The 17,482-nt window shown below is 38.9% G+C and overlaps 1 protein-coding gene across 4 annotated transcripts in view; it reads right to left on the bottom strand.

Annotated features, from left to right (window-relative positions):
- Nucleotides 1-17,482, bottom strand: part of bdp1.L (B double prime 1, subunit of RNA polymerase III transcription initiation factor IIIB L homeolog) — a 68,700-nt gene that overhangs the window by 32,087 nt on the left and 19,131 nt on the right. For 3 of the 4 annotated variants that reach the window (XM_018264990.2, XM_018265006.2, XM_018265015.2), the window contains exons 6-22: nt 16,026-16,156; nt 15,541-15,635; nt 14,297-14,351; nt 14,043-14,192; nt 9,693-9,935; nt 8,932-9,153; nt 8,405-8,579; nt 7,986-8,139; nt 7,202-7,263; nt 6,882-7,113; nt 6,732-6,802; nt 5,245-5,493; nt 4,609-4,831; nt 3,852-3,922; nt 3,548-3,773; nt 3,056-3,198; nt 34-256 (exon numbers count right to left, since the gene is read on the bottom strand). In XM_018264990.2, the coding sequence (XP_018120479.1) occupies nt 34-256; nt 3,056-3,198; nt 3,548-3,773; nt 3,852-3,922; nt 4,609-4,831; nt 5,245-5,493; nt 6,732-6,802; nt 6,882-7,113; nt 7,202-7,263; nt 7,986-8,139; nt 8,405-8,579; nt 8,932-9,153; nt 9,693-9,935; nt 14,043-14,192; nt 14,297-14,351; nt 15,541-15,635; nt 16,026-16,156 (2,725 nt within the window). The remainder of the gene's footprint in view (nt 1-33; nt 257-3,055; nt 3,199-3,547; nt 3,774-3,851; nt 3,923-4,608; nt 4,832-5,244; nt 5,494-6,731; nt 6,803-6,881; nt 7,114-7,201; nt 7,264-7,985; nt 8,140-8,404; nt 8,580-8,931; nt 9,154-9,692; nt 9,936-14,042; nt 14,193-14,296; nt 14,352-15,540; nt 15,636-16,025; nt 16,157-17,482) is intronic. The other variant, XM_018264999.2, reaches the window with a different exon arrangement.

The following is a 17,482-nucleotide window of genomic DNA, read 5'->3' as shown; positions in this document are numbered from 1 at the left end:
ATCCCTCAAGATAAATATAAAACTTGGTTTTACTTTTCCAGTGGCAGAAGGCTCTTCTTTCGGGTAATCTGTGGTCTTAGTTGTATCCTCATTGGCTGCCTCAGAAGATTGGGTATCTGCTTTAACTTCTTTTTTTCCTTTTCTCACAGATAAACTCAATATATTTGGTTGTGGTCTATGCAGTCTTCCTCTCAGTGAAGGCGAGGACATAACAGGGGAAGGTGTGCACTCCTTTTGAGAAACAGACCCCTCCAATCTATACAACAAACAGAACAAAAAGCAATTGTCAAGAGTGAGTTTATTGTAATTTCATCCATATACGTTTGTACAGTACACAGTGAAACAAAACAACGTTCCTCTAGGACCATGGGGCTACACACAACATAGAAGTACCGGACAACAGACAAAAAGTGCAAGTGCAAAAATATGCAACTCCTGCAAGACAGGACAGCATAGTGCAGGGCTGTAATATGTTAAGTAAATAATGCTTAACGTCAGACATGATGGGTGAAATTGTGAAATAACCAAAACCATGGAGAAATCTCAGTGCCCTTATACATTGCTCAGTTCATTTAAGCTGCTTAGACATGAAGAGAGCTTCTGAAGAGGAGAAAAGTTAACAAGGAAACCACCATAGTACAGTACAGATTAAAGGGAAAAAAAATCCTCAGCAAATAGTGAAGGAGTTCTATTTCTTGCAGAACATACGTGTCACAGATACAGTGGTGTGAAAAACTATTTGCCCCCTTCCTGATTTCTTATTCTTTTGCATGTTTGTCACACAAAATGTTTCTGATCATCAAACACATTTAACTATTAGTCAAAGATAACACAAGTAAACACAAAATGCAGTTTTTAAATGAGTGTTTTAAATGGGTTTTTATTATTTAGGGAGAAAAGAAATCCAAACCTGTGTGAAAAAGTAATTGCCCCCTGAACCTAATAACTGGTTGGGCCACCCTTAGCAGCAATAACTGCAATCAAGCATTTGCGATAACTTGCAACGAGTCTTTTACAGCGCTCTGGAGGAATTTTGGCCCACTCATCTTTGCAGAATTGTTGTAATTCAGCTTTATTTGAGGGTTTTCTAGCATGAACCGCCTTTTTAAGGTCATGCCACAACATCTCAATAGGATTCAGGTCAGGACTTTGACTAGGCCACTCCAAAGTCTTCATTTTGTTTTTCTTCAGCCATTCAGAGGTGGATTTGCTGGTGTGTTTTGGGTCATTGTCCTGCTGCAGCACCCAAGATCGCTTCAGCTTGAGTTGACGAACAGATGGCCGGACATTCTCATTCAGGAATTTTTGGTAGACAGTAGAATTCATGGTTCCATCTATCACAGCAAGTCTTCCAGGTCCTGAAGCAGCAAAACAACCCCAGACCATCACACTACCACCACCATATTTTATTGTTGGTATGATGTTCTTTTTCTGAAATGCTGTGTTACTTTTACGCCAGATGTAACGGGACGCGCACCTTCCAAAAAGTTCAACTTTTGTCTCATCGGTCCACAAGGTATTTTCCCAAAAGTCTTGGCAATCATTGAGATGTTTTTTAGCAAAATTGAGACGAGCCTTAATGTTCTTTTTGCTTAAAAGTGGTTTGCGCCTTGGAAATCTGCCATGCAGGCCATTTTTGCCCAGTCTCTTTCTTATGGTGGAGTCGTGAACACTGACCTTAATTGAGGCAAGTGAGGCCTGCAGTTCTTTAGATGTTGTCCTGGGGTCTTTTGTGGCCTCTCGGATGAGTTGTCTCTGCGCTCTTGGGGTAATTTTGGTCGGCCGGCCACTCCTGGGAAGGTTCACCACTGTTCCATGTTTTTGCCATTTGTGGATAATGGCTCTCACTGTGGTTCGCTGGAGTCCCAAAGCTTTAGAAATGGCTTTATAACCTTTGAAATTGAACTCAGGTGTGATAAACCACAGTTAAGTTATTTTTTAACAAGGGGGGCAATCACTTTTTCACACAGGCCCATGTAGATTTGGAGTTTTTTTTCTCCCTTAATAACGTAAACCTTCATTTAAAAACTGCATTTTGTGTTCAATTATGTTATCTTTGACTAATAGTTAACGGTTTTTGATGAGCAGAAACATTTAAGTGTGACAAACATGCAAAAGAATAAGAAATCAGGAAGGGGGCAAATAGTTTTTCACACCACTGTATGTCTATTCTAAACAACTTTTCAACTGATCTTCATTTTATATTTGTAAGTATATTTAACTTAATGCTTTACGAAGAATTGCAAATTGCTTCGGAATATGCTGTCGACATCAAACTTAAAAGATTTTTTTTTTCACCACAGAATCAGAACTAAAATGATTTTAATCTATTTCTAACTCAGAGCATAACCATGTGGAAAATAATATATGGCTAGCTCTCCTTTTTTATTTTATATATTTGTATTTTAAACAATTGACATAATTTGTTTGTACTTACCGGGATTTCACTGGGGTATGGGCTGTTACTGTAAGGGTTAGTCCACAAGAGGAGATTGGGGGAGATTTTGTCGCCTGTCGACTAATCGCCTCGTCTTCTGAGCAACAATCTCCCCGAACTGCCTCAGCGTGTTTTCCCATAGGCTCTACAATGAAAAGTCGCCTGTGCTAATGCACACGCGGCGATGCTTTTTCTATAGTTGCCCGAAGTTGCCTCACAGAAGACGAGGCGATTAGACAAAATCTCCCCGAATCTCCTTGTGTGGCCTTACCCTTATGTTACATAGTCTTTACACAAATTAAGTAATCATCAATAAACATTTCAAACTGATCATCAACGAAAAGAAAAATGAAAAGAAAGAAGATAAGAACAAAAAACAAAAAGTGCGGGTGCATATGTTTCTTTCAAAGGTATGGTGTTACTGGTTAAGTTTTTATGGCTACAATGTTGGATTAGTCTAAATTTAAAAGATTATTTTAATGTGAACTGCCCATTTATGCAACCTCAAGGACTAAATGATTTTGTTTTTTTGACAACAGAAAGCTTGCTTTTAACGAAGGACAAAATGACAGATAAATGAGAGATAAACCAGAACACATATTTAAAACAGAAACATACGTTACAATGTCTGCATCTTTGCCTTCCACTCCTGCATATTGATCTTTAATCAGACTTTGTTCAGAGGGCTCTTGGCTGGTATTGTCCATGGAGCCTGAATGTACTGAAGCTGAATCCTCATGTTTACAAACTGCTCTTTCAACCTAAATTAACAGTGAGAACAATTTAGAACATACACTGGTAGAGACTAATCTAAGCACAGAGAAAGTAAGACCAAATCGGTCAAACAAAAGTCAGTAGACTTACACAATGTATTTATATAATACTGTATATGATTCCTTTGGTACTCAGAACAGTGGATCTAGGAAATGTTTTTCCACCAAAGTCAGAAAACTAAAAGATACCTCCCCTTGGTCTAAACAAAGCCAAACTTTTCTAGATTTGCCAGAGGCAGCTTGTTGTACTCCTGGTTTTAAAGCATTTAAATCCTTAGTGAGTTCTCTACAAAACAAAAGCACACATACAAAAAAAATCAGAAAAATAATTGCTTACATTTCTTGGAGCAGGCGTGTCTTTTTGTAAGCCCTGGTGAATTGTTTTCTCAATGACAGCATCATTCCTTGCCTCCTGGATGTCTTCCCTCTCATCCTGTTTTCCTGTTCTAGTAGATGATTTTACCAGGTTAGGCTTTTGTCTTTGAAACCTGTCTTTTTCTGGAGGTGATGGTCTGAAAGAAGGCTGAAGACTTGTGTCTTGGGAAGCTGAGGATTCCTGCATCCTAAAAAATCAATAAATATTACTTACAGAAATTCAACTGATCCTGTGGTTAAAAATCCTTTATGCATCATCTCCTTACTTATCGCAAGAATTTTCTTGATCCTCTGAAGACTTTTGTTCTTGAGAAATAAGGGAAATGTTCATGGAAATCTAAGAATCAAAGTACAAAGTAAATTAACTTTATTTTTCTTAAAACTAGGTAAATAGGTAGTGCAAAATAAAAAATATGTTTTCAATATTAGTTAGATAGAAATTGAATGTATAAAGGCTGAAATAACTGGAAGTGTAACATAATAGCCAGACTGTTTGCTTTTCAATCTGAGCTGAATGCTGAGGATCAATTGCAAACTCACTGAACAGTTATGTCCCATGTGGCCCCCCTTAAAGACTAACTAAAAAAGAGGAAGTAGTGTTCTGGCTATTATGTTAGACATCCAGTCACTCCAGCCTTTATACATTACATTTTTGATTAATTAAATATATTAGAAACATTTTTTATTTTGCTCAGCCTATCCATTTACCCAGTTTTTATATTTACAATGAACTGTTCCTTAACAGCGGGGAATGCATGTAATCCATAATTTTGGGGTTCAGATAAATACAAATGTACGTGTCTGAATTTGAGCCTAGAAACTGGATCATGTGAAAAAACGGTGTTGCCTTTATCTGTCCACAGCTTTAAAGTAATGGCTTTATGGGCCAGATTCAGTTTGGTTATGCACTAAGGATTCCGAATGGAGATCCTGGATATAAAGCATTGTCATTTGAAAGAATTCAGACACCGTATGCTAGATTCAGTGCATCCCCATTTCCAATACCCATAACAAATTGCTTACATTTTTGGGACTTGACATGCCACCCTCTGGTCCTTGGTCAATCTCTACTGTTTCTTCAGTAGACAATGTAATTCCTTCTGCCTGGATGTCACTCCCCTCCAATTTTTCAGTTCTAGCAGATGCCTTAGTCAAATTAGGCTTTGCCCTTTGAAACCTAACTACTGGTGTTGGTTTAATATGTGCCTGTGTGGACCCAAGCAGGGAGGTAGAAGATTCTTGGCTCCTAAGAACAAAGTGTTTTGGAATAAAGTTTGTAAATTGCTCATAGCCTTGGGAAAATACAATCTACCTTAACTACAGTAAATATTTATGCTTGTATGCCTTGAAGAAAGCATATAAGTGACTATAAGCAATACAAAAGGAAATGCTATCACTAGGAGAGTGCAGAAAGCTTATCATGTGAGGAAAAAACATCCTTTATCAATGGTCTCCTTAAGGGATGCATCAAATCCACTATTTGGGATTCGGCTGAATCCCCTGAAAGATTCAGCCGATTACCGAACCAAATCCTAATTTGCATATGCAAATTATGGGCTGGTTCGGCCAGACACAAGGATTCGGCCGAATCCGAATCCTGCTGAAAAATGCAGAATCCCGAACCGAATCCTGGATTCAGTGCATCCTTAGTCTCCTTACATTTCTACTGATCCTTCTTCATTCTCAGATGCATCCTCTTCCTTCCTAGAAGATGACTTGTCATTTTCCGAGCTATTGGGGTTCTCTGCTCTGTCCTCCATCCCTGTCTTCTGGATATCTTCATTCTTCTCCGGTTTTCTTCTTCTAGCAGATATTGTTAGTAAGTTAGGCTTTGGCTTCTGAAGTCTGCCTTTACCCTGAGACGACTGTTTAATGGGTGATGCTGGGGCAGAGGTGGATTCTTGCGCCCTAAAAGCATCATATCATAGCATCATAAAAGCATCATATCATATAGACCATATAAAAAGACCATATTAAAGGACCATATTAAATGGTCTTTGTCAAATTAGGCAAGGACCATATTAAATGGTCTTTGTCAAATTAGGCTTTGCCCTTTGAAACCGGGTGTTGGTTTAATATGTGCCTGTGTGGACCCAAGCAGGGAGGTAGAAGATTCTTGGCTCCTAAGAACAAAATGTTTTGGAATAAAGTTTGTAAATTACTCATAGCCTTGGGAAAATACAATCTACCTTAACTACAGCAAATATATATGCTTGTATGCCTTGGAGAAAGCATGTAAGAGACTAAAAGCAATACAAAAGTAAATGCTATTATTATGAGAATGTAGAAAGCTTATCATGTGAGGAAAAAAGAATGAAGATATCCAGAAGACAGGGATGGAGGACAGAGCAGAGAACCCCAATAGCTCGGAAAATGACAAGTCATCTTCTAGGAAGGAAGAGGATGCATCTGAGAATGAAGAAGGATCAGTGGAAACGTAAGGAGACTAGGGATGCACCGAATCCAGGATTCAGTTCGGGATTCAGCCTTTTTCAGAAGGATTTGGATTCAGCCGAATCCTTGTGTCTGGCCAAACCAGCGCATAATTTAGGATTCAGATTCAGTAATCGCCCGAATCTTTCACCAAGGATTAGGGGAATCCCAAATAGTGGATTCGGTGCATCCCTAAAGGAGACCATTGAAAAAGGATGTTCTCCGGTTTTCTTCTTCTAGCAGATATTGTTAGTAAGTTAGGCTTTGGCTTCTGAAGTCTGCCTTTACCCTGAGATGACTGTTTAATGGGTGATGCTGGTGTAGCGAAGGATTCTTGCACCCTAAAAGCATCAAAGACCATATTAAAGGACCATATTAAATGGCAAGCACAAAAACACACAAATGTCCCAAATGTATACATTTAGTTAGTGTGCAATTCCAATATTGTGCATAATTTAAAGTGTGATATTTTTATTTTTAACGTTACTTTGTGCATTGGCTAAATACGTCTGTCTTTAAAACAGGTGATAAGCAAACCCACAACAATTAAAAAAAACAGGATTATGACCACAAAAATAGATGTTTTTTTGGAATACAATTACTTGCATGATAAATTAAATTGTTTAGTTATGTAGTGGTTACTGGCCAAAACCAAAAAAACAAACCAAAAATTAACAGCATTGTTAAGTGTAAATTTTACAAATTTTTCTTACTTTGTTGTGGATTCTTCTTGCTCCACAGAACCTTCATTACTAGGAGTATTTTTAGAATTGCTCATGGGAATCTAAAAGGCAAAGTGCAAGGTAAGTGTATTAAAGTGGAGGCATCAGTCCTATTCCAGCACAGGTTAACAAACTCCTTACAATTTTGGGACTCAACTGGTCATCGTCTGGGCACTGAAATGTTTTAGTGATATCTTCAGTGGTGGCTTCAATTTTACCATCTGGCATATCTCCTCCCTTTTCTTGTTCCCCTCTTCTAGTAGATACTTTTGGTAAGTTGGGCTTTGGTCTATGCACCCTGCCTTTTACCAAAGGTGAGGATTTAGTGGGGGGCTGAATTAATCCATCTTCGGATGTAGAAGGCTCCTGAGTCCTACATCACCAGAAATAAGAATGAGAGATACCTAAAAGTTTTATTCTGTGCTTGAAACCCATGATCCCTTTATGGACCATTCCTGTACCTGGCTCCAGCATTTTCCTGATTATCACATTCCTGAGACTTCTCAATAGTGCTGATGGTCACCTAAGAAACAAATGTACAGTGTAATCTATCACAACCAGGAGTTAAACAATTAAGTGCTGCTCTTAAGAAAGAAGCAAGGCAGATAATTTACAATTAACATTACAGATTTGTGATATTATAGATACATATTAAACAACTCTGCCTTTGCATCTTTCTACCAAATATGCATCTCCTTGCAAAGCACAACAGTTTCTGCATCTCTCCCTTATCAAATACACAAGTCTTTGTTAGTCAATTCACCATATTGCTTAGACGAAAAGTTATGCCCAAGGAATAAAAAGAAATCTCTGCCATCATTCTCTCATATTATACTTATCTATGCTAGTGGATCATGATTTGGAAGTATAATAGGCTGAGGAACAACAGGGCTTGTGCAAAACTGGACACAAAAAAGGAAAAGCTACTTAGTATAGGAGCTTGGAGTTAAAAGAGAAGAATATATAAAATCATTGAGGATGTCAATTTATTCTCCAAGCCCCCCCCCCCCAGTGACTAATTGACAATTTGTACTTTTGTGTAGAACACACCACTGGCATCTTGTTCCAGGCTCCCAGCTGTGAGCTGGCCTCTGCAGGTGCATGCACACATTGCAGTACTTATTTGAAGGTCTCTTTAAGCTGTGCATGTGCCCAGCTTGAATTGGTACAGTAACTGGTACATAACAACAACTTAAAATAATAGATGCCTTGAGGTTTGAGTTTGTTAAAGATTCATAGATTTACCTTAGAGTCAGTGGCTTCCTGGTGAGATTCCACAGGGCTTGTCTCAGCCGGAGTATCAGATACAGATATGGAGCTATGGTCAAACAATGATAAATCAGAGGCCAGCAGCACAGCTGAATCATGCTCATTGGAAACCAACGTGTTCTCCTGCTTGCTGGAAAATCCAAAGGATGTTTATATTAAAATAATTGCTGAATAAGAAAGGTCTATGGAGAATGGTACATCAACATTTGTCATACGTGAAATATGTATCTTTTTAAAGATATTTAATCTACAAGGGGTTTTAACCTGTTGAAAGTAAATGTGACATTTTCAAATTAAATTAAAAAAAGAAAGCAATTCTAGGACACATTAGCATAATGTCATTATTAAATGAAAGTGTTTTGTTTCTTATCAGTGTATATCATCATTGTATGTACCTTAAGAGCTCATCGTCAACATGATCATCATCGTCTTCAAAAGGTTCCAGAGATCCATAATCAACATCATCCCCAGAAAGGCTTTCCGCTGGGAGTGCACCCACATTGTCTTCAGTAGATTTTTGCACAGACTGGTCACAACTCTCCACTGAATCATCCAGTGTAACACTGGGCTCTATGTAGCAAAACAGAGAGAAGGGTTCAGTAGGTTGTGAATAAAGAAATCTGATCTGTTGCCCTCGAGCTGCAGTTCATGTACCACTTACACATCACCAGTATCAGGGGATAATGAGAACTGCAGTTCAGTAGCTAGAATAGGGGCAGCTGGCACTCTCTGGTGTACTAATTGGCTGCCTCTGCTGGGAGAAGGGAGCAATGCACACTATTTCTGCTAAAGTTTAGATCATTGTATACTAATATTTTACTATTATTTATCACCATATAAACAATATGACTTTTAGTATATTAGAATTCTTGAGATGCCAAAACAAAAACTCTCCCTAAAAAGTAGTTCAGGGTGTCCTTACCTTTAGTCTCAGAATCATTTTCCCCAGCTTTATGTAACAGATCAGTGTCTGAATGACATTCAGTATTTGAATCCTCTGAGATTGGCTTCTTTTTCCGCCTCCGCTTTTTCTTTTTCGCTCGAATGCTTTCTACATTAATAATCTTTTCACCCTCTGCCGTTTCCATTTCCTCAAGATCAACAACTTCAGGATCAGCAGACAAATCCAGAGATTTGCCTTTTTCTATTGAACGAGTAAGTATATATAGATTAGATTAAAGGGCTTTTGGTATTTAAAAGTTTGTATATTGTTCCAAATTATTTATTTCTTGGCAAACAATTCTCAACAATTTTTCATTCTAAAGTTTGGTAGAAAGTCATGAATGGCATTTGACACTTTCAATTTTAACAAGTAGTCTTTGCTGTCTATGCAATGTACAAATGGAATTTAAAGACAAATTTCATATTGAATGGCTGTCCCCATGGATACAGTTTATATAAATAAACTACAAGTGCTTCTGAAACAAATACAACAGAGTCTCAAGCAGATCCTGCACATTTACAAACACGTACTAAAAGCTGCATGTGAATTGTCTCTGCTGTGGTTCTACCATTTCATCTGTAAAGAGCTGCATCATCGATTGGAAAGATATTTCAGTAGAAGCAACATAGCAGAATACTATGTGTGCCCAAATACCAATGCAAGTACTTCGATGTCAGCTAAATAATTATTAACACGGAATATGTTTCCCAAAGGATAAGATATGCAGATAAGTGCCTCACTTTTTTTCCTGGATTTTCCTTCCTTTGCAGGCAATTTTTTATTTGGCCCCTCAGAAAGATCCTCCAGTTCACCAGACTCTGCATCTTTCTTTTTCTTCCGTGCTCTCTTTTTCTTCCCAGGGAGGGAGGTTGGTACATTTTCTGTCTGGGACTCCTCATTTTCCTTCTCAGCAGTGCTTGCATCTACAGCCTCCGATTCCTGATCCCCCAGATTACTGTGTTGCTCGGCGCTGGCTTCATCTGCTAATGAATTAAGACAGAATTGTTTGTCAAATGCTCTCAATGCTCAGTAAACAATAAAGAATAAAAAAATTGGGGAGGGGTATGGCAAAGCTTAAATGGCATAACACACAGAACAATATTTGCTTCTAATGTACTAATACACAGATCCTGATCAGCACTTTCAACCAGTGTTGATTGGTTGCTATTCGTGGCAAGACCTGGACATACTTTACAGCTTTCATATTACTTTTAAACTGTGTTTCACCAAGATTAATTTCCCTTGATAATACAGACACAATGTTGTGTCATTGAGGTCTGTGTTAAAGAAATACTGGCACAAGAAATTAAACATTTTTTTTACATCTATCATAACTATGTCTTTGCATGCTATTTATAATTATGAAATAAAAGCATTTGCCCAATGGTTTACACTAGCTATCCTATGTTCTTCTATGAGGGGGCTGCCATATTTGTGCTGCAGTAATCGGTTAGCATTATAAACTCCAACTGACAGGTTGAGAAGGGACAGTCAGGTTGGCAAAACAGTCAGATTTAGAAACTTCAAGTAACAATGACTTACAAAAGCCAAACTATCAGCAAAAAAACAACCAACATGACCTATAGTTAACTTTTACTTCAATACATTTGTATTGTTTTTATTAACATCTGTGTACAGAACATTATTTCCATAAAATCACAAGTGATTCCAGTATCCATGTTACTTTTACAGCAGTTATAATGAAAACAAGGGACACAATCTGTAACATTTACCATAGTATCTAAACATTAACAATCCATAATACAGTTGTTTACAATTATGTGTCAACAGTTGAACTACTGTGACTACTTCAAAGTAATTGGGAAGCAAAAAATAAACAATACAAGTATTACTTCTACACTGTTCGTTCATTAAACACTAGGGGGTTACTTATAGAGAGAAAATGGAAATGGGTACATTAGGTCCATATCGATACTCGATCCAGGGGCCCCAGGTCAACAGGAATTTATTTCAGTAAGATCCAGTAAGATGCTTGTCAATTTATCCCGAATCATAATACAATCTACTCTGAATTAAACTGGGTCTATTGGGATCTCTTTTTGTTTCCAGGCACCAGTGAAGGTCCTATTAGCTGCTGTCATAATAATGGTGAATAAGCGAAACTGAGTGTTGTTTAATTCTTTAGGTTTTATACCCAACAAAATTATTCCAGGGTCCCTAGGAATAAAAATTTCCAAAACAGAGTATCATATTAAGGATCCTTATCCAAAACCTCTGGGCATTAGTGCATGACCAGCAAGTATGGAACATTGTCCCTAATTCATCGCAACTACTAAAGCATCGGGCATCAGCAGATGGAAAGAATTTTGCAATGCGAGCAGGTACCAGTTACCCTCGGAAGAGATCTTTATAGTTAGTTTCTTGTAAGAAAACATTATTTGAGGATTTTTTAGCAGTAAGCCAGATTTGTTCCCAGACCTCAGGATCTAACTATTTAAGTCCTTGTTCCATGCTGAGATATATGGTAATACCTGGGGTAGAGTATGGTCAAAGAAAACTTACTATATAAAAAAAGATACTGATTTCTGAAGGTTAGGAGAGCGGAGGCACCATCTCTCAAACAATGTTTCTGTCTTATCTGCACTGTTTACCTGGTGCCATTGGGCCTGGACGAAGTGGAATATTTGCTGTAAACGAAATGTTTTGTATGGTGGAATAGAGTATTTCTCTATAAGTTGTTGTAGGTAATATGGCCTAGAAATCGAACAAAATTGGTATATCGCCCAGATGTTGTGGTCGGACAACCATTTAAATTGTTGGGCTTGGAGACCTGGGGTAAACAGTGGGTTCCTTAATATGAGAGCCACTGGTGTTTAGGGAGAGCTTAAGTTCAGTTCATATTTAAGGAGTCCCAGATTTTTAGAGTATGCTGAAGACACCTACTGACCTCTTTGGGTCTTTTACCCAAATTAAAGCAACAGGAGAAAAGGGATAAGTAAAGGTAGCTTCTAGGGAAACCCAGTGTGGACTATCTTCTGTAATGTGTAATGCTAGAACTTGGGATAATTGAGCAGCCTTATAATAATATAAAAGTTTACGGAGACCTACCGTATATACTCGAGTATAAGCAGAGTTTTTCAGCACCCAAAATGTGCTGAAAAAGTCTACCTCGACGCGAATGTACAGAAAGGACATGTTCAGCAGAACACACGCTCCTGCATGCGCTCTGCTAGGGAAGAACTGGCACTTAAGGAAAATAAGTTTTGTGACGATCAGATGAGTGTCTTTGGTGTTGCCAGCATCTTCGTTGACAATAATAACCCCATAATGGTTTACACTGTATTGTATGGTTTTGTTTTACAATGTAAATCAGCAAGCAGTCCAATAGTCTTCTAAAAAGTATACCGGTATGTTAAAGTTGCTGCTTACTCACTGATCCGAAGACTGCAGTGACTCCTACGTGCAGCCCTCAGCCCTCCCCTCTCAGCTCCCGTCACTCAGTCCTCCCGCCTCATCCCTTCCACTCTTAACCCTCTGTGCTCTGCGTTCAAGTTTGTGAGCTAGCGTTGTCATATCAGCTTTGAGCACGAAGGGGAAGGGCTGAGGAAGGAGGACTGAGTGACGAGAGCTGAGAGGGGAGGGCTGAGGGCTAAGGAAGGAGGACCAAGCCACGAGGGGGGACATTACAACAACAAGTGCCAGTTCTTCCCTAGCAGAGCGCACGCAGGAGCTTGTGTTGAACTTGCCCTAAAATGCATTTCTCACCCTAAGCTTATACTCGAGTCAATACATTTTCCCAGTTTTCTTAGGTAAAATTAGGTACCTCGGCTTATACTCGAGTATATACGGTAAACCCCCTTTAAGTTTATGCCGAAAAAGGGTATTTTTATTTACTCTGGGGGTGTAACGAGCCCAAATGAATTTTAAGACCAATGATTCAAATTTTCCTAATTGGTCTACTGGAATTGAAACTGGAAGTGTTCTAAATAAATACAATAGCTTTGGCAAGAGTGTCATATGAACTGAGTTTATCCGCCCTATCCAAGAGATATGGTGGGAGTTCCATTTTTCTAATAATGCTAATAATTAAACATTGGTGGATAATTTAATTCATAAAGAGAATCATAGGAATTTGTCAACTTAATTCCCAATAGAGAAATGTAATGGGGCTGCCAATTAAATTCAAAGTTAAAATGGAGTAATTTTTCTACATCACGTGGAAGGTTAATGTTTAGTGCTTCCGTTTTGTTATGATTGATCTGGAGACAACGCTTAATATGTCTAAAAAATTATAGAGGTTTGGGAGAGATGTTAAGGGCCTAGAGATAGCGAGAGTTAGATCGTCTGCGAAAAGACTGATTTTATGATCGTCACCTCCTGTTTCAATTCCCACAATATCAGGATTAGTACAGATCGCGATAGCATCGGTTCAATTGCCAAATTGAATAGGGTTGGAGAAAGGGGGGACCCCTGACGTGTCCCCCTATTAATGATAAAGGTTTGGAAAAGAAACCAAAAAAAAAACACCATCCACAAATTGAGTTTGTTCAAGTGTACGTTTAGGGAGATTTCGAACCTTTTCAAAGGTTTTATGTGAAACTGAGGGGGGAATAGTGTATAACTTTTGGTAAAATGCTGCAAAAATTCCCAAAATCTTTTAGGCGTTACCGGTCAAGGACCCTTGTGGTGTCTTAATTCTATGAATTGATATAGGATTATCTCGTTCATTAAGCTAACGGGCTAACATTCTACCTGGCTTATCTAAGGAGCTATACAGTTTATGTTTGGCCCAGCGTAAGGTTTTCTCAGCATTAGTTGTCATCAGGAGGTCCAGATCTCTCTGGGCTTGACAAATTTGTGCTAGATGGGATTCTGTAGGGAAACCTACATATAGTTCAGAAAGCCTATCTAGTTCGCTAACTAAATTGCCAATAGCTTTCTTCCTCATTTTTTTCCTTTGGGAGCCTATTGGGATAAATACACCTCTAATGACAGGCTTGTGGGCTTTATAGTTAACTTTTAATGTAAAATAATATTTTGAAGAGTAATTTCTTTTGTGTCATTATCACTTTAAGGATAAATGATCTAAACGGCAAAGTGAAATATCAACAGAAAATCACAGGCAATACCTTTTCGTTTTTTACGTGGCTTTCGAGTCTTATTTCCCTGTTCACCTTTAGCCTTACGTGGTTTCGGTGTTTTGGGGGGTTTTGGCTCCTTCATTAATGCTTTTTCAAGAAGCTTTGCAAAAAACTCTAAGTCAAATGCCTTCTTTTCTCCTGTAAAACAAATTTTAAAAAACAAACATTTGTTTAAAAGAATTGCACAACTTCCCCCTCCCCACTACTTCTTTCCCATCTTCATTTGTGATTGAGTAACTTACGGAAAGCCTTATCTATCCTCCATCCATTTTTTCGTTCTTCCCGTTTGAATTTGTTCTGAAAGTGGAGGAGAAACGCATTCGGTATAAAGGTTTATTATGTAAAAAACAAAATGTGCCTGTGCATAATACTCTCTTAATACTCTGCATAAACCCATCTAGACCTGTTTATCTGTTCCACTTCCTGCTGCCTCCTTTTCCAGGCTGTGCAGGGGAGCTAGTGGCACTCGGCACATTGCACTGTAGGATATGAACCAATTATCAGCTAGGCTGAGCTCATAGGGAACTGAAGCCTGCCTGTTTGTGTCACTGCAGTGCGGTGATTGGCTGTCCCCTCCTAATGTGCTTCGGACAGGGCCACAAGGACAAGCCCACCTGTCATTTGAAACATTGACAGGGGCAGTAGCAGATATATCGGGATCTCCAATAAATAGGCCATATTTAGGGATAATTATTAATTTTTAGCTCAAAGTAAAAGCAGCCTATATAATATTCATTAATGCCTATTAGATCTGAGGGGGTTTTAGCTATGCAATAACTAAATCCTTTCCTTATCCACAATCACACAACATTTAATAATCACAAAACACACATACTTTTAGTCTTGGGGCCAGGGTCAAGGATGTCATTCAGGGGTGACTGTCCTAAAGTTATTACCCCCAACTGCCCCTACCAATATCAATAATAATAATAATAATAATAATGCAGAATAGTGTTGTATTTATTAGGTTTGTTCGCAATAACAAATAGGCTGATAATACTTCATATTGTTCACATATGACACCATGTGTAACCCTAATTCTATAGAACAGATGGCAAAACTCTTAAAGTGATGCGGACACTAAAAAAACTACTCTTCAAAATATTAATGTACATTAAAAGTTACCTATAGCTCATGTTGATGATTTTTCACTTTTAGATCAGCCTTTGTAAGTAATTGTTGCTTGAAGTTCCTAAGTTTTGCCAACCTGACTGTCCCTTCTCAATATAAGAGTTTCTAATGTGAATGGATTACTGCAGCACAAATATGGCAGCCCCCTCATAGAGGAACATGTGGGATCAGATTAGTAAAAAGCATTGGGCAAATACTTTTATGGAAAAATCGTATATAAATCATAATAGCATCCAGTTATGACGGATGTAAAAAAGGATTCATTTATGATGTCAGTATCACTTTAAGTATTCTTTTGTCCTTTTCATTTAAATATACATTGTCTGTGTGGCACAAATGTGCGTGAGCAGGATACCTTGATCTCGAACCGCTCCCTGTGCGGGAAAAGATGTGATATCATTGAGAAGTCCGTTCCAACCATGCTGATAGCCAAAAAGAACATGTCTGTTTCTAAAACAAATTAAAAATGGAAAACAACCAAGTATTAGAGTATTATCTTACAAATTTCTATGTATTATCAGAAATATACAGTTGGCATGAAAGGGAAGAGCAACACTGGCTGTATTATTACCTCAAAGCAGAACTAAACCTCCCCCAATAAGAAAAGCACCTACCTAATATCCTCGATTGTCTCTCCCCCCACACACACACACATAGCTGATTACCCCTGAAAGTGCCCCAAACACAATACTTACATATGGGTTTAGAGTAAGCGCAGCGGAGCTCATGGGCGCCATCTTCCGAACTGCGCATGCGCCAATACAGCGTTCACTTCGGTAAGAATACCGAAGAGCTGGAAGATGGCACCCCATAATATCAGTCATTATACTTTGTCATTACCTTTATCCGACCATGGCTTTGATTGCTTGCTCTTCCGAAAACTTGAATATGTTGTCATGGAGCCTCGCTCAAAGATTGGATCATCGTTCTCAACAATTGGACCTTTAGCTCTGGACACTTCCACTGTTAAACTGTAACATAAATAAAAACCCTATAACAAAGCAGCCAACTAACACAAGGGGAATAAAAACCAGTACACAGTGAAAAAGAGATTGTGTACTCAACGTTAAATCTCTTTCTCTTCAGTCGCTTGGGGGACACAGGGACAGTGGGGTATAGCTGGTACATCCAGGAGGCAGGACACAACTAATAAAAAAAAAAATTAAAAAAAAAGGCTCCTCCCCCACTGGCTATACCCCCAGCAGGTGGAGCTTCACTCAGTTTGTAACAAAGTCAACAGGAATCAAATAATCCTTCATAATTTAATAACATGTAAATTGATGTAATAGTGATGTAATAGTAAAATGCAAACAAGTAACATGTCTGATGGAAAAAGGAAAGCCTCAATCCAGGGCGGGAAGCCCTGTGTCTCCCAAGCGACTGAAGAGAAAGAAATTTAATAGTGATTACACAAAATCTCCTTTTCTCCTAGTCTGCTTGGGGGACACAGGGACAGTGGGGACGTACCAAAGCTTTCCCCTAAAATCCCGGGTTGGAGAGTGAGGCCTATGTGGAAACAACCACTGCGGCTTGAAGCACCTCTCTGCCGAAGCAAGTGTCAGAAGCCGCAAAGGTGTCAAAATGGTAAAATTTGCAAAAAGAGTGGACTGAAGTCCACATGGCTGCTTTGCACAGCTGTTCTGCCGAGGCCTGATTTCTGAAGGCCCAAGACGTACTCATCCCTCTGGTAGAGTGGGCAGTAATCCTAGCTGGAGGCGATTGGCCTTGTGCCGTGTAGGCTCACTGAATGGTTTGCTTGATCCAACAGGAAATGGCAGATTTAGTGGCATATGAACCTTTATGGAGGCCCGAAGGCAGGATGAATAGAGCATCAGTCCTGCGGATATCCTTAACTCTATGAAGATAGAATTTTAGATCTCTAACAGGATCCAGAGAATGTAGAGACATCTCCTTGGGATTGGATGGTGAAGGACAGAAGGTTGGAACTGTTATTTCCTGGTTCAAGTGAAATTCTGAGACCACATTAGACAGTAATGAAGTGACGGTTTGGAGAACTGCTCTGTCGTGATGGAAAAGCTAAGAAGGGTGGCTTACAGGATAAGGCGTTGAGTTTAGAAACACATCTTGCTGAGGCAATTGCCAAAAGAAAAACTGTCTTCCAGGTGAGCCATTGAAGAGACACTGACCCCAGTGGTTCAAAAGGCGGGTGTTGTAATGCTTGCAATACTAAAGGTGAAATCCCAGAGAGGAGTTGGTGGTCGGATGGGGGGAGCCACATGAGCAACCCCCCGCCTAAAGGTTTTGACATCAGGAAATAGTGCCAGGCGATTCTTGAA

This window comes from Xenopus laevis, chromosome 1L (assembly GCF_017654675.1).
Source record: "Xenopus laevis strain J_2021 chromosome 1L, Xenopus_laevis_v10.1, whole genome shotgun sequence".
NCBI classification, from domain to species: Eukaryota; Metazoa; Chordata; class Amphibia; order Anura; family Pipidae; genus Xenopus; species Xenopus laevis.
This window is presented reverse-complemented; position numbering and strand designations above follow the sequence as displayed.